At 49.7% G+C, this 17,483-nt stretch overlaps 1 protein-coding gene across 3 annotated transcripts in view; it reads right to left on the bottom strand.

Moving 5' to 3' along the window:
• Positions 1-17,483, bottom strand: part of CASP9 (caspase 9) — a 31,569-nt gene continuing 14,086 nt past the window's right edge. The window contains exons 3-10 of one of the 3 annotated variants that reach the window (XM_081256006.1): positions 15,820-15,854; positions 14,722-14,898; positions 14,205-14,294; positions 12,852-13,028; positions 9,140-9,218; positions 4,555-4,734; positions 3,816-3,925; positions 1-2,266 (exon numbers count right to left, since the gene is read on the bottom strand). In XM_081256006.1, the coding sequence (XP_081112132.1) occupies positions 2,177-2,266; positions 3,816-3,925; positions 4,555-4,734; positions 9,140-9,218; positions 12,852-13,028; positions 14,205-14,294; positions 14,722-14,898; positions 15,820-15,854 (938 nt within the window). In that variant the 3' untranslated portion in view covers positions 1-2,176. The remainder of the gene's footprint in view (positions 2,267-3,815; positions 3,926-4,554; positions 4,735-9,139; positions 9,219-12,851; positions 13,029-14,204; positions 14,295-14,721; positions 14,899-15,819; positions 15,855-17,483) is intronic. The other 2 variants (XM_081256008.1, XM_081256007.1) reach the window with 2 other exon arrangements.

The following is a 17,483-nucleotide window of genomic DNA, read 5'->3' as shown; positions in this document are numbered from 1 at the left end:
TTCAGCATTCACCAGCTTTATTTTTATTTTTATTTTAGAAGGTCATACATACTCTTGGTCAAAATATTAAAAGCATATCAAGTGTATTAAAAGTGTATCAAGTAAAAAAGTAGACATCCCCCTTGTATGACATCTGCAGGTCTACCCCCCCCCAGACATAATCATAGCCAGTGGCTTGGTGTGTGGTCTTCTGGATTTATTTTGGTGCATCTATAAAATATCTATATACGTACATATAAACATACTGTCTTCTAACCAAAAATAGGGTTTTACTCTCCATTACTGTTCTGCAGCTTAGTCGTTTCACTTAACACCATATCATATGATACATGTGAGCCCATGTATCTATGTCATTCTTTTGAACAGCTAAATAAAATTCCATCGTATGAATATAATGAATGAAGCTTTCATCTGTTTCCTATTTTCCACTCTCACATGGCTGCAATGAACATCCTTGGACGTATATCCTTGCACACTGATGAGAGCATCTATGCTACAGAGATAACGCAGCGTCACTGGATCACGGAGTCGGCACGTTAGGATGTTTAGGAGATGCCAAACCACCTCCAAAAACGGGTTACAGCCCCACTCTCAGCACGTGATGGTGCCTTGACAACGGCAGGGATTGTTAACAATTTAGGGGCTCTCAAACCTTTTGAGAAACAAATGAAATCTACAAACATGCCCGTCCATACATTCGGTGTATAATTTTTTGAGCTCCCAGGCCCCCCGCCCTGAAGCCCAAACTGAACTCCAGGCTAAGACTCCTTTTTACAGGAAGCCCAAACAGGTCAGTGTAAAGCTGTGATGACATCTTTTCTCTGGAGCGTCATTAGAGCCCCTAGGGAGAGCTGCTTCAACGCGGGCCGCCTGATTCACACGGGCAGCGCAGAGCGGGGAGGGTGAAAGCCGGGAACCTGCAAGCAAGGCTCTGCTCTGCTGGGTTAACCTGATTATCTTCTTGTGTGTGTCCTGAAGGTGATTGAAAATAAGAAAATAACTAACCACCAGAAGTCCCCGGGACTGTTTCGGACTTGGAAAGGTCACAGGAGGAAAATAATAATAAAGTGACAACTACATGAATCACATCTTGGTGAGAGTCTTATTAGCAAATCGTCCTCATATCTAGGGCCCTGAAAGCAAGAAATAGGCTGGGGTCGAGGCAGCTTAAAGGCCTTGGCGGCGGGGGTAAGGGTGCGGATCCTGCAGCCAGGAAGGCACCTGGAGGGATGGGCTGGACTCAGGAAGACCTGGGCCTTGCCAGGTCTCTCCACTGGTTAACTGTGTTCCCTGGACAGGTGACTTAACCTCCCCCAACACACAGCTCCCACCCCAGTCACCTTCCTGTGATGGGGTAGGGGGGAAAGTCAAAAGAAATAAGAGCTGGGGAAATGTTTCCCAAAAATCCAAAGTCCCCTTTATATAAGGAAGAATAAAGAGTTAGTGCAAAATGAGGCGGGGGAAATAGGTGAAAGAGAGTCCATATTCACCTAAGGTTTTGGTTTGTTTTGTTTTTAAGAACACTGCAATATAGACAAAACTTGGTAATTTTTAAAACTTCATTTAGGATTCACAGATTCTAACTCTTCAAACTCTAGTAGCCCCAAACTGCTGATCTAAAAGAGATGCTGGTCTGCTTGTCACCAAAGTTTCCTGTAGCTCAGTGGTTCTCCAGTGGGGGCCCACCAGGGAGACTTGGCAATGTCTGAAGACAGTTTTGGTTGTCACGACTCGGGGAAGGGGTGCTGCTCGCATCTAGTGGAGAGAGGCCAGGGATGCTGCTAAATGGCCCACAGTGCACAGGACGGCCCCACAACTAAGGATTCTCTGGCCCCAAATGTCAGCTGTGCTGAGGCTGAGAAGCCCTGATGTGGAGAAAACACAGGGGTCACAGGCCACAGCCACTAGCCAGGAACGGGCCCCTGGCAAAGAGCCCTGTGGTGTCCACGGCCTTCTGCTCTCCTTCCTCCATCACCGGTCATTTGGCTCCAGTTTGAAAGCTGCTAGGAGCCTGTCTGCAGCCCGGCGGGGGAAACAGCAGACCTCTACAGGCTACAGAATCCTTCAATGGGTGTCAGCCACAGTTGTAGGAAAGTCCAGGCCTCAGCCGCCACCAGGGCTGGAGCAGGAAGGTTTTGGGGTGAAAGGTAAGGCAGGGTGAGAGGCCCCAGCCTCATTACGTTTTAAAGAAAAGTTTTTTCCGGAGGAAATTAAAACAGCCAGGAATCTGTTTGTAAATTCCTTTCACTGAAACAGCATTAGCAACCTGTGAAAACAAGACCACAGGGAGGCCTGTGAGTTCTCTTGACTGAAGTAAGAATTCCAAAGAAGGGCTGGGGGAGCGTCCACCAAGTCAGAATTTTATTTTATTTATTTTTATTTATTTATTTGGCTGTGCAGGTCTTAATTGTGGAATGCGGGATCTAGGTCCCTGACCAGTGATCGAACCCAGGTCCACTGCATTGGGAGCACCAAGTCTTAACCATTGGACCACCAGGGAAGTCCCCACCGAGTCAGAACTTTAAAAACAACTCTAGGGACCTCCCTGGTGGCGCAGTGGTTAAGAATCCACCTGCCAATGCAGGGGACATGAGTTCGATCCCTTGTCCAGGAAGATCCCACATGCCGTGGAGCAACTAAGCCCGTGTACCACAGCTGAGCCTGTGCTCTAGAGCCCGTGCGCCAAAACTACTGAGCCCACGTGCCACAACTACTGAAGCCCACGCACCTAAAGCCCATGCTCCGCGACAAGAGAAGCCACCGCAATGAGAAGCCCGCGCACCGCAACGAAGAGTAGCCCCCGCTCGCCGCAACTAGAGAAAGCCGGATGCAGCAACAAAGACCCAATGAAGCCATAAGTTAATTAATTAATTAAAAAAAAAAAAACTCTAGCTGCAGCCTCCTTGAGTGTGTGTGTGTGTGTGTGTGTGTGTGTGTGTGTGCACGTGCGCACTGGACAGGGGGATGGGGGAGGGGTTAGAGAACAAGCATCTCAACTGTAAGTTCAGAAAATTCAAAATTCAGAATTTCAAAACTCAGAAATTCACAAAGTTCAAATCAGACTGAAAGGTTTGCATGAAGGAAAGTTGAGAGAAGAGACTGGGCCCCAGGAGCCGAGTGCACTGCTTAGCCCTGATGGGCCCCCAGCTGCCTCTGAGACCTGCGCATCCGCGGCCATGGCTCATGGCGCCCCCTGGAGTCGTGCTGCGTGGTGGCACTGCACCTGCTTTTCTTCTCTCCTCTGCTCAGCAAAGCTCAGAGCTGGAGCCTCCCCAGGAGGAGGTCCCAGCCCATATAGCTCCTTCTCACGGCACAAAATACCTGAACAGAGCAGGAGGGGCCCATGCGTGCTCTGAGACACTTGGAGGAAGTAACTGCTCTGAGTGGGGCCCTATCCGGCTGGCCTTCCCTGTTCTCACTGAGGCCTTCCAGAAGGGGAGACACTAAAAGGATTCATGATTCTCAAGGGTCAAGAGCAGAAGGCCGTGCAGTGGGGAAAGGGTGCAGGCCCCGCGACCTGCCTTCAGGGCCACACTCAGGCACTGGGCCATCCCACCCTGGCACTGAGGACTGGCTCCATCAGTGGGCGGGGACTGAGGTGTCAGCCTGGGACCTCAGAGGCTGGGGAAAGCAGTCTTTTGCATGATGAGCAAATGTCACTGCAGGCAGTAATTTCTCGCATTAGGAGAAGCAAAAGCACCAACTCTCAGGGCAAGCCCGGTGCAGAAGAAACCTCTGGCTTGGGCTTGGGGACCTGCTCAGCCCCACCACCTGCCCTGGGGAGGATGACACACTGGCCCTCCCACCAGCCTCACCCTGAGCAAGAGTGTCTGAAGGTCCTCGCAGTGAGCCCACTGCTCAAAAATGCTGTCCAGGGTCTCGATGTACCAGGAGCCGCTCTTGGTATCCCTCCAGGAGACAAAACCTGCCAAAGGAGAAAGGCTGAACTTCATTGGGAAGCTGCCCCTCCCCACGTGTGCAGACGAGCCCACCTCCACACTTGGACTGATGTACACAGCCAGCAGCAGCCCACATCTCTGTGGTCTGTCCCATCGTGATCTTATTTCATCTCACCACTACCCTGTGACTTTGGTCATGCTTCCCATTTTCCTAACAAGGCAACCAAGGCTCGGAGAAGTCAGGTGACTCTCCCGAGGGATAAGAAAGGAAAGAAACTAACACTTGTCACACCTGCTATGTGCCAGGCACTGTGCTCAGTGGGGGAGCAGCCACCTTGTTAAACTCACCATGACGATCCCTAAGGTACAATGAATATACCCATTTTAAAGATGAGAAGACTGAGGCAGGGCCAGGACGAGAGTGAAGTGAGTGAGGCACACCAACGCAAGAATGCATGCCTCCTTACACTTTGCATTCTAGGCACCCTGACTGCCTCGCCCTGAGCTGAGGCTCAGAGAGGTGAAGTAACTTACTCAGGGTCACAAGAGGCAGAACAAAGTCTCACACGCAGGTCTTTTCTTCACAACACAGCCGCTTCTAGGGCAGATGGGGGGACCTGCTGGCTGGAAGGACAAGCTCTCACGATCCACTCACCTGGGAAGGTGGAGTAGGACACCAAGATGTCGCTAGGTGTGGGCAAACTGGACACGGCATCCGGCTGGTCGACGGTGACTGGGCCTTCCTGGAACGGGGTAGCGTCGGGCTCAGGGTCGCTGTCAGGGGTCCTGTCTTCAGGGGAAGTGGAGGCCACCTCAAACCCTTGGTCTTTCTGCTCTGCAGGAAACAGAAACAGACAACACTTGCCAGTGTAAACACCCAGACCAGAGCTCCCACTTCTTGGTGCCACCAGCCTGAGAGGCCTGATTTCCTCTGGAGCCGGGGGCCTAGTGCTGGACAAACAGGAGCAGGAAACCAAAACAGGGGCTTTACTTTTACTGTAACAAGAGTTTTCCACATTCATTAAGTAAAGCTGGGGGTGAGGGCAAGAATGCAGAAATTTTTAAAACAGCTAAAAAAATAAGTTACAAGGTATACACCCAAAAGAATGGGAACCAGGTGTTCGAGCAAGAACTTGTGCAGCAATGTTCATTACATTATTCACAACAGGCAAAAGCTAGAAACCACCCACGTGTCCAGGGACAGATGAACGGATAAACAAAATGTCTATAAACATCCCATGGAATATTGTTCAGGCTTAAAAAGGAATGAAGTACTGATAGAGAAAACAGTGTGGAGGGGCCTTGAAAACACGCTAAGTGAAAGAAGCCAGACACCAAAGGCCACAGAATATGATCCCATTTATATGAAATATCCAGAAGAGGCGAATCCAGAGAGGAGAAAGCAGATTAGTTGCCAGGGGCTGGGAATGGAGTGACTGCTAACGGGTATGGAGTTTCTTCTGGGGAAAGATGAAATGTTCTAGAATTAGATGGTGATGATGGTCACTCACATTGTGAATGTACTTAATGTCACTGAATTGTACAATTTAAAATAGTTAAAAATGCTAAATTTTATGTCATTAAAAAGTCACACTTCCCTAGTGGTGCAGTGGTTGGGAATCCGCCTGCCAATGCAGGGGACATGGGTTCAATCCCTGGTCCGGGAAGATCCCACATGCTGTGGAGCAACTGAGCCCATGCACTACAACTACTGAGCCCACGGGCCACAACTACTGAAGCCCACGCGCCTAGAGCCCGTGCTCCGCAACAAGAGAAGCCACCACAATGAGAAGCCCGTGCACCACAACGAAGAGTAGCGGCCGCTCGCCGCAACTAGAGAAAGCCCACGCACAGCAACAAAGACCCAACGCAGCCATAAATAAATTAATTAATTAATTAAAGCAGCATATAGATTTTTTTTTAAAGTCACGTTATACAGCCTTATAAAGGAAGGAAATTCTGACACATGTTACAACATGGATGAACCCTGAGGACATTATGCTGAGCAAAAAAAGCCGGTCACAGAAAGACAAATACTGCATGATTCTGCTTACATGAGGTGCCTCGAGTAACCCAATTCATAGAAACAGAAAACAGAATACTGGTTACTAGGGGCTGGAGGAATGGGGAATGGGGATTAGTGCTTAATGGGTACAGAGTTTCAGTTTTGCAAAATGAAAAGAGTTTTGGACATGGATGGTGGTGATGGCTGCACAATAACGTGAACGTACTTAATACCACTCCAGAGCTATACACTTAAAACTGCTTACTATGGTAAATTTTATGTGTATTTTATCACAAAGTTTTTAAATTAGAAAAAATTACCCCTAAAAAGGTCACAGAACAGTATATAACGTATGACCTGTTTGGCATAGATATGATGGATAAATGGACAGGAGAGAAAGAGAAAAGTCTGGAAGGAAACACCAATTGTTAACAGTGGCTCTTCTGAAGAACAAGAATGGGAGTAGGGATGGGCCCAGGACTTTGACTTTTCACCTTTATACACCTCTGAGGGCTTTGATTTTGTTTGTTTTTGTTTGTTTTTTGGTTTTTGGTTTTTGCAGTACACAGGCCTCTCACTGTTGTGGCCTCTCCCGTTGCAGAGCACAGGCTCTGGACGCGCAGGCTCAGCGGCCATGGCTCACGGGCCCAGCCGCTCCGCGGCATGTGGGATCTTCCTGGACCGGGGCACGAACCTGTCTCCCCTGAATCGGCAGGCGGACTCTCAACCACTGCGCCACCAGGGAAGCCCTGTTTGTTTGTTTTTTTGTTTTTTTTTTTCCTGTTTGTTTTTTAATGAGCATGAACTTTTTTTTTTTAATAAATTTTTTTTTTTGGCTGCGTTGGGTCTTCGTTGCTGCGCATGGGCTTTCTCTAGTTGCGGGGAGCGGGGGCTACTCTTCGTTGCGCTGCATGGGCTTCTCATTGCGGTGGCTTCTCTTGTTGCAGAGCACGGGCTCTAGGCGCGCAGGCTTCAGTAGTTGTGGCACACAGGCTCAGTAGTTGTGGCTTGCAGGCTGTAGAGCGCAGGCTCAGTAGTTGTGGCACACGGGCTTAGTTGCTACGTGGCATGTGGGGTCTTCCCAGACCAGGGCTCGAACCCATGTCCCTTGCACTGGCAGGCGGATTCTTAACCACTGCACCACCAGGGAAGCCCAGCATGAACTACTTTGGATCTCATGAGTTTACTGACCAATTATTATGCACTTTGATCATTTTGTCCTTGTTGATTTTTTTTTAACCATATTTGTGGCTTCTTCCCCAAACACACATTAAATCTCAACATTATGATTCAAAACAAAACAAAGCCTGGCCATGTTGGCAGCAGCCAGAGACAACCATGGCTAATGCTTTGCTGCACCTCCTTCCAATCTTTTGTGTTTTGTTTTTACCTGCTTATTTGCAGGTTCAACTAATCATGCTTTATTCCCTTATCAGGGCATCATGAGGATTTTCCTCAGGTTATGATAAAGGCTTCTTTAAAATCATGGTTTATGACAGACGGCAGAGACACATACACACGGAGTACCCCTGGGGTACAGAGTCCCAACACGGGCACTAAGGAAGACAGAAAATAAGAAGATGGGGGAATTCCCTGGTGGACCAGTGGTTAGGACTCTGCACTTCCACTGGCGAGGGCCCAGGTTCAACCCCTGGTTGGGAAACTTGCAAGCCAAGCGGCGCAGCCAAAAGAAAAAAGAAGATGGGATCCTGTCTGGGGAGCTAAACACCCAAACTGAAAAAACTGCCTTCAATTTACATTGAAACTTGGATTTTTTTTTAATTAAAAAAAAAGGACTTCCCTGGCATTCCAGTAGTTAAGACTCCGTGCTCCCAATGCAGGGAACACGGGTTCGATCCCTGGCTGGGGAACTAAGATCCTGCATGCTGTGCGGAGCGGCCAGATAGATAAAATTAAAAAAAAAAAAAAGATATAAAACTGATCTCTTTTATTTTTTTGGTAGGTATACAGTTGAGGCAAGTGTCCACTAACTTACAGTGTCCCCTATGAAGACAACCCAGGGGAGAAAAATTGCCATTCTTGGCAATTCTGTCTTATGAATCCCAAATAAGGTGGATCTTATAAGCGATTCTACCTCACCCCATCTTGCCTCAGCGCTGGGAAGCACAAAGCCGGTCTGCGGGCCACCTCTAGCAAGCACGCAGAGCCTCACCAGATGCACTTCTAGACGCCAAACTTCCTCCTCTTCTTGCCTTGCATTTCTATTTCCTCCTTATTTTCTCTTTCTCTGTATTTTGTTCTACTACATCCCTTGTACTTCCTTAAGTTACCTCAAACCCTTTTATGGAAACCAAAGAAGGCATTAAGTCATAGGTAACGGGATCCATGGAGATGTTTACACCCCTGACTCAGTAGTTTCCTAAGGAAATAATTCAAGTGAAGCCAAAAGCCCTCAATACAAAGACACTGGTGGTCATGTGAGCCAAAAATTGGATACCACCGAAATGGCCAACGCTAGGGAATGGTTTAGTAAGTGATTGCATATCACTACAATGCAAGATTATAAGCCATTTGAACAGTGAAAATGGAGACTGTGGAGATGTGGGGTGATGCTTCAGGGAAAAGGTTCAATGAGAAACGCGGACTGTGCCCCTTGGCCAAGATCCAAAGGTAAAAGGCAAAATGAGACTCCCATGTCGGGCTCGTAGGATTCTGGATGTTTCTTTTTTTAAGTTGCCATATTTTCTGTCTTTTCTGTTTTAAAACCCAAGCTGCCCCAGAGCAGTGGCAGGCCTGGAAAACGGAGGGTTAGGAGTCAGGGCAGGACTCGGGCCACACACAGCTCAGCCACAGAGTCACTGGGGCGGTGACGCTGCAGGACATGTCCTGGGATGAGTTTCTCCAAAGCAGAGCTCACTGCAGAGTACAAAGTGTTACTTCAGAAAGGAAGCAGCTGAAAAGAGCCTCAGCAAAGACAGGCAGAGGGCCGAGGGGCCTGGGGTTCCACGGGGGAGGGTTTCTGGAGCAGGCGGTTGTGACCCAGGCTCCCATGTGAGAAGGCACAGCAATCCTGGTGGGAGAAGCAGCACCTGTTGGGCAGGTCTCTGGGCAGGAGAGCTGGAGGGTTTGTGTGGTTTCATCCACGGTGGGTAATAGCAAGGAGGGAGGGAGGTCACAGTTCACCCAGGGAAGCTGGGGTCCCATCCACAGGGGACAGAGACGGGACAAAGACGGTCCTGGAAACCCCATAATAACAACCCCAACATCTACTGACCGGACTTCCCTGGCGGTCCAGCGGTTAAGATTCCGTGCTTCCACTGCAGGGGGCACGGGTTCGATCCCTGGTCGAGGAACTAAGATCCCATATGCCGTGCAGTGTGGCCAATAAATAAATAAATAAATAAAACCTTAAAAAAAAAAAATCTGTCAACCTCTCACCCCATACAACTAAAGCTCAGAAAACTCGGTAATTTGTCTGTGGTCTCACACCTAATGCGCAGGGGACCAGGACTCTGTGCCTCTCAACTACCCTGCTGCTTCCCAAGCCTGCCAAGGGGGTCTCTTAGATCTGTGAAAGCTGGACTATGGCATAGCTGTCTCAGGTCACTGCTTCCGGTTATTTGCTTGGTCGAGATTCTGGAATCTGTCCTAGGGGAAGTCGGACAGGGGAGGAGACCTGAGAGGGGAACCTGGGGCTGCCGCTGGGTCTGCCCGGGGAAGCAGGGTACAGCAGGGGAGGGAGCACTTCAGTGGGGGATGCTCTAGGAAGGGCCTAAGGAGACGGGTGGGGGCTGCCTGTGAAAATGGGACGATGGGATCTGAGAGGGGAGGATGGGGGTCAGAGGAAGACGGGGTCAGACAGGGGATGCTGGCTGTGTCTCCATCCACGTGTCATCCTCCTACAAATCTGCTGGGAAGGCCTCGCCTGTGGGTTATACATTTAAGCCATTGCTTTCTTCTTAAGGAGCCTTATTGATTCAAAACTCCCTGCAAGGAAGAATAACATCCCAGAAGAATTCACAGTGGGAAGAGGAGCCGTTCCCTCAGCACATAAAATCCACAACCACTGTCGTACATGATTCTTCCTTTCCAGCTTCTCGGCATGATCTCTAAAGTTCTGGAGGGGTCACCCCAACATTTAGGCCACTCAGCTCTGGCTGAGTTCATCATGCTAACACTGAAGTTTCACACCAAAGTTACTGATTTTGAGGCATGTTCTTCCGTGTTGGTGCCCGCACTACCTCTTAAAGAAGGGGCGCATGACATTTAGAAGATTTTTTAATTGATTTACATTGTAACAATAGTGAATCTTAAAATAGCAACACAAGAGTCACCAAAATCCAGGGCAGACACTCAGAGACCTGTAAACAACACGACACCAGTCACCAGACACCAAACAACAGCCACTGACATTTGGGTATTTCTGTCCTCAGCTGATGGTGGCGCCACCATGTGGCAACAGCGTTAAACACAAGATCCCGCAGCAGGGAGCTAAGCAGAGACCACCACTCCAAAAGTGGCACCTTAATCACTGCGTACCAGCTTTGGAATCCTGCTGTTGTCAGTGGATTGTTTGGTTTTGTTTTTAATGGCAGGAGTCCACATTACGTCAAACCATATTTTTATATGGTTCTATTTCAAATTCAAACAATTAGAATGCACATAAGATGCAAGCATACTGTGGGCTTTGTGCCAGGCTGGGGACCCAGCTGCAGGGCGGATGAGATTGGCTCTGCCCTCAGAGAGCTGACCAGGGGACGAGGCCATCTGAATGCAAGGAGAAAGTGCTAAGACAAGGGAAGAACGGGGGCTGCAGGAGCACAACAGCCGGCACGAACACTGACTTTCTGCAAGGAAGGAGGTGTTCAGGGAAGGCTTCCTGGAAGCGGTGACAATAAGCTGTAACCAGAAGGATGGATGATTAAGAGGTGGCCAGGAGACAAGGCAGAGGAATGGCACATAGAAAGCCTGAGGAGTAAGCCAGACCCTGGTGTCCTGGGAAGGCTGAGCAGCGCTGGGGCGGGGGGGGGGCACAGCATGCCAGGCGGGGGAGGCGAAGAGGTCGGGCCCAGATTAAGGGCCCAGCAGCCCCGCTAAGGAGTCCAAAGAGTAACACCACAAAGACCCTCCTTCGCTGCTGAGAATGGACAGTGGGGTGGGCCCTGGCCCAGAAGACCAGCTATCTTCCCCAGAAAGCTGGCACCCCAGCTCACCCTTCAATCTGTTTTTCCTTTGATTCACAGGAGAAAGAGGGACCACGCACTTCTGAGTAAGAACATCACTTGACCACACATTCTGGATCATAAGAAGAAAGACAAGTTACAAAGGATTTCAACCCAAGAACAGCAGTCTCTCCATCTACCTGTCATCATCACTCTGAGATAACTGCACTGGTGACAGGGGTGGGGCTCTTATCTGACACTGAGTCCTCTGGGGTCAGCAGGAGGAGGGAGGCCAGGTTTCCAGTTAGGAAAATGAACCAGGCAATGTGTTAAGTGCGTTAAGAGACACACTAGGGCTTCCCTGGTGGTGCAGTGGTTAAGAATCCGCCTGCCAATGCAGAGGATACAGGTTCGTGCCCTGGTCCAGGAATATCCCACATGCTGCGGAGCAACTAAAGCCCGTGCACCCCAACTACTGCGCCTGAGCTCTAGAGCCCTCAAGCCACAACTACTGAGCCCGTGTGCCACGACTACTGAAGCCCACGTGCCTAGAGCCCGTGCTCCACAACAAGAGAAACCACCACAATGAGAAGCCTGCGCACCGCAACGAAGAGTAGCCCCCTCTCGCCGCAACTAGAGAAAGCCCATGCACAGCAACGAAGACCCAATGCAGCCCAAAACAAACAAACAAATAAATAAATAATAAATTAATTTTTTTTAAAAAAAGAGCCACACTGATTAGTATGTGAGAGATAGTAACACTAAGAGCTAGGCTCTCTTACTATCCTTATTTGCCAAGCCTTCTAGAGATTAACTGGCCCATGGCTGTGCAGGGAGCAGCTCACCCAGGATTCGACCCAGTGTTCTCCATCACTCATGGCCAAGTTACAGGCCTGGGTCATGATAGTGACGTAACACAGTTCCAGTCAAATTATAAGTCCCAGGGGACAGAGACCCCACCTCTGCATCTCTACAGCATGGTGTATACAGCAGGTGGTCAATAAACTTACTGGATGAATCATATGACCAGAGCCTGCCCTCCTAGACAATCTCTCCCATGACTCCCCCGCCAATGTGGAATAGTATGGGACAAATCACCGTGTGCAGAAGGATATGCCTCAGGTGCCCATGTTACAGGTCACTGGTGTGCATACTTGGCATACAAGCCGACAGCTCTACGGTATAACAATGCCCGCTTCTCTGGCAGATCAGGCCAAGGGACAAGGAAGTGATATGCCTTTCAGACATCCCTGCCCCTGGAGATGCCATCATGTCCCATAATCCAGGGCACATAATGTTCTCTCTTCCCTCTTTTTTTATTTTATAAGAAAACCAGGTAACGTTGAAGTAGGGCTCAGGTTTAAAATCAGGACGTAGAGCAAAACTACAAACAATCTAAATAATCCTTAAAAATTACTGAATCCCCAGAACCTAAGCCTTTGGGAATTCCAGTAGTTAATTCAGCAATGGCCTCCCTTTCTCTGCGAAAGGGGGAAGGGAGTCTGGTTGATGGAGGTCAGGGGAATGATGATAAGGAAAATGAAAGAGGTTTTCTCTCTCCTCTGCATTGTTTGTTTTTGCCAAGTCTCTGGGGTTGAAGTGGCCACAGCTGAATGACCCCCTGATGCTATGGCACTGGGAGACGGAAGACGCAAACCTCTAAAGGCTGGACAGAGCTGAAGCTACCCCAGCTAGATGGAGGTGCCACACTCGGAGAGCAGTGACCATGTTTGGGACGCCCCCGGCTGCCTGGATCAACCCCGGGACATCGCGAGGAGCGATGGAGAAGGAAGTAGGCAGTGGCTGCTTCCCCACTAGACTCACAGGGGCAAGGAGGCTGAGGACCGGCCTACCTCCGCCACAGGCCTGGATGAAGAAGAGCTTGGGCTTCCCTCCCAAGCTGGGGCAGCCAGTTCCATTGAAGATGTTCACAATTCTCTCGACAGACACGAGATATCCATCCATGCCATAAACAGCGCCCGGGAACTGGAGGTGGCTTGCCTAGAAAACCATGAATCCTGGTGACAAATCAAGGAAGTCAGGGTAGGAATCCAACAGCCTGTTCAGAGGCTTTGTGGGGGCCAAGCATTTAGAAGGTCCCACCCAGGGGCACAAGGCTGAGTTACAGCAGGTTGGTTCCGGGCAGCCCCTGGCCCACCTCTACTCCTGGGGTCTGAAACTCACATGCCTATAAGCACCAGATAGCCTAACTCGAGGACACTGGGCAGCTACCTCCAGATTGGCTGCTCTCAAAGTGTGGTCCCTGAAGCAGCAGCATCAACATCACCTGGGAACTTGTAAGACATACAAATCCCTGGGCCCCACCCAGACTTCCTAAATCAGAATCCCTTGTAGTGGGACCAGCAATCTGGTCCTTCAGGCACCTCTCTTGCAGTGAAATGCTGAGAACTGCTATTCTAGACGAATTCATCTCAAACTTTATGTGCACGGGCATCTCGTTAAGGTGCAGGCTCTGAATGAGAGTCCTCATTCTCAAGAGCTGCCAGGTGATGCCCAGGCTGCCAGTCTAGGGGCCACACTGTGAATGAAAGAACCAAACGGGCAGCCCCTGCCCTGCCAAAGGCCAGAGCTTTGCTCCATGAGGATGCTGGCCTGATAAGGTCAGACCTTTGTGGCTTTTCAAGAGAAGCCGGAAATCCTGATTTTTGTGCTAAAGTTGCCAGTTTTGAAAACACTGTGCAACCCATAGGGGTTGTTACCTCTGTTCTTTCCAAGCCCTCAACTCAAAAGATGGGGAAACTGAGGCCCAGGAAGGGGGAGGGGCGTGGCCACAATGACCCAGCACATTAGCGGCCAAGCCCAGAGTGGGTTCCAGTGTCCCGACTCCCAGCCAGCAGCAAACGGCCCAGAACAACACCAAGCAGGACCGAGGCAGGAACTGGGAGCTCTTACGAGCTGAGCCCAGCTCTGAACAAAATCCAGCTTGTCTTTTCCTGCCTCTCCCAGACAGCTTCTCCCAGGGACACCGTGCCACCCAGGAGGAGCATCAACTCCTCAGAGGGCAAATGGCTCCCGAGAAAACAACAGGAGGTGGACAGGGCCCCGCGGCTCTTCCTACAGGGCCAGGGTGTCTTGGACACAGGAGAGGACGGGGCTCTGCACAGCCTCTCAGGGCAGCCTTCCCAGGCACCTGCCCAAGGAGGTGAGGCCGCCTACCTGACAGCCATGAGAGAGGATGACCACCGCGCAGCAGTCCAGAGCACTGTGGTCCCGCCGCGCCAGCTCCACCAAAGCCTGGACCATTTGCTACAAGAGAGGGCTGAAGGTGAGCCAGACCGCTGACGGATCAGGTCCTTGTCCTGGGCCTGCCCCCTGCTCCCAGGGCCAATAGTGAAGTAATGACAGTCACAGCAATCACAATAGCCACCATGCTTGGGGAAGAGATGCTGGGCTAGGCACCCTTTATTTACTCCTACAATGACCCTCGGAGGTGAGCATGGTTCTCGCTGTCTAGACAAAGAAGCTAAGGCTTGGGAGTCACACAGGTAGTGGGAGAGCCAGTCCTCAACCCAGGTCTCTGAGCCTGAAGCTTGCACGGTAACCACTGAACCATACTGCCTCTCACATTCCTACAGACCGAAGGGCTCGTCTTGGGGAGTCATTTGTTTCCAGCGTCCCTCGCAGGACACTACCCCGCCCATCCCCCATCTCTCTCTGTGCACAGGGACCATACCTTGGCAGTCAGGTTACACTTCACCTCCACCATGAAATGCAGCAAGTGGAAGCGTTGCTGCATCCTCTCACAGTCAATACCGGAGCCCGTGCGGGTCCTGAGCCCCGACTCGTGGCAGAAGTTCACGTTGTTGATAATGAGGCAGTGTCCACAGGGCTCTGCATTCAGGACGTACGCCTGCCCAAGTACGGGGACCAATGTAAACCGGGGTCTCGGTGCACTCCTCGGGAGAGAAGGCGACCCCCTGGGTTTCACTCATGGGGTAGACAGTCTAGAGAGGTGGGACAGAGCGTGCAGTCTACCTCCCTCGGAAGGAGGGGTCTGGGATCGACACCCAGCATTCCAGACTGCACAGCAGACTAGGGTGCACACTAGCTGTGTGACAGATGAACAGCTGAACTTGGGACCGAAGATTAGCTCCCATCGCAGTATTCAGGGATAGGAGCTGGTAGCTTAGAAATCCAACTCCCCTAGACATTCATCCCCAAAGGACCTAGAGGTCACCCAGTCCAGGGGAGCACCTGAGAATCGTGTGGTCAGCTCTGCCAGCAGACTCTCGCCCGGGCCACCCTGGAGAGTCTGAGGCCGCTTCCTCCAGAGGTTCAACGTTTCCCTAGTAATTCTCTCTCACAGCAGCCTGTTCTTTTTGTTTATGGTACTTAACAGTATTTTTACTTATATATTTCTTTGTGTGACTAGCCTCTGCTAGGCTGATGGCTCCATGAGGGCTAGAAACTCGAGTGGTCTGTTCCCAGGCGACCTAGCACGAAGCCCAGGGCTGACACACAGGAGTCACACAACAAATGCTGTGACTAAGACAGAGACTGACTTGGTCTGGGGTGGCTGCTGCAGCCGATTCTGATGCCCACCCTCGTTAGATCTAAACTTCACACGCGAGGAAAGAGCAGAGTTAGACAATCTGCTGCAGGAAGAGCTGTACCAGGGCCAGGGTGCTGTAGGGGGCCTGGGACTGGGACCCTCCCTCCAGCTGGGCTGAGTTCCCTGGGCTCCTGACACAGCTGCAGGAAGGATCTGGGAAGTGGAGAGCAGAAGAACCCAAAGCCAACACAACTGGCCCCAAATCACATGAAGACTTACCAAGTCGGCATTTCCCTTGGCTCTGTCCTGAGCACCTGGAAAGAGAGAAAGAAGGAAAATTTGAATGTCGGGGTCCAACAGGGGAAGGGCAAGGGACACTGTGAGGACAGCTCCCACAGAAACACAGAGAAGCAGGAACTCAGGAACCCTCAGGAACTGCTGGTGAGAGCCAAGTGGCACAGCCACCTTGGGGAACTGTTTAGAAGTTTCCAATAAAGTTAAACACACACCTACTCTCTGACCGGCAACTCCACTCCCAGGTACATACCCAAGAGAAATGAGCACAATGGGCACAAAAAGACTTGCCCATGAATGATCACCGAAGACTTATTCATAATCCCCAAACTAGAAACAACCCAAATGTCCATCAACAAGTTGATGGGGGGACTTCCCTGGTGGTCCAGTGGGTAAGACTCCATACTACCAATGCAGGGGGCCCGGGTTCAATCTCTGCTCGGGGAAGCAGATACTGCATGCATGCCACAACTAAGAAGTCCACATGCCGCAACTAAGAAGCCTGCATGCCACAACTAAAGATCCCACATGCCACACGAAGATCCTGTGTGCCACAACTAAGACCTGGCACAGCCAAAATTAATTAACTAATTAAAAATGATAAGTAAGTACTAGGGATGTAATGTACAACATGATAAAGATGGTTAATGCTGCTGTATGTCACAAATAAAAGTTGTTAAAAGACTAAAAAATAAAAATAAAAAAAACGAGTTGATGGGTAAGCAAACTGTGATACAGCCATACAAAGGGATACCACAGAGCCTAAAAAGGAATGAGTTACATGCGACACCATGGATAACCACAAAAACACCAGGCCAAGTAAAAAAAAGCCAGCAGAGTATATATGGTGTGATTCCATTTATGTGAAATTCTAGAACAGAAAGACATAAGGAAGCTCCAGGTCTCCTCCCTCTCTGTGGAATCCATGGAGCCCAGCACACAGTAGGTCCTCAGGAAATAGTTGAAGAATGAATAAATAAGTAAAGATGGTCATTTCTCCTTCAGTATCAAAAGAGTTTTCATTCCAACTAGCAAGAAGTCAACTGGCCACCAGCCTACAAGGTTACGGGACTTCTTTTTTAAACAAATAGAACACATTGACCATCTCCAAGTCACATTGGAGACTATTCTCATGATCCAACTATGGTGCCATTCATTGCTCAGAGTGGGCCTGGACCTTGTTAGGAACTATTCTTTTGCCAGTTTAAAAGTCATGCCAGAAATGCATTTACATTACATCTTTTAAATTAGAAATGGTTTTACCTAGCCTGAAGACTCCTATTAGACCACAGACTTAATTCTTTAACAACTGCTCATTTCCAAAATTCCACTGCACCCCAAAAATATACCATTACCTACAACTGAAAAAATGTATTCATCTCCTGAATTAGCAGTAATGATCCCTAAAGTGAGAGAGTAACATCATCAAAATGGCAGAATAAGAGTTTTCTACCACCTTCCCCCTCCCAAAGAACACCAATTTTCACAATCACCCATGGACAAGAGTGCCTTTGTGGAAGTCCAGGAGTCCAGCAGAGAAGTTCCAGTACATGATTGGTGCAAAAATCCAATTATATAGGACACATTGAAGAGTAAAGACTGGAGGAGGTTACGCCTTCTTCAAATGCAAAGACAGCGAACTAAGACTT

Source organism: Mesoplodon bidens (assembly GCF_964165515.1).
Source record: "Mesoplodon bidens genome assembly, chromosome: 2".
In the NCBI taxonomy this organism is placed as follows: domain Eukaryota; kingdom Metazoa; phylum Chordata; class Mammalia; order Artiodactyla; family Ziphiidae; genus Mesoplodon; species Mesoplodon bidens.
This window is presented reverse-complemented; position numbering and strand designations above follow the sequence as displayed.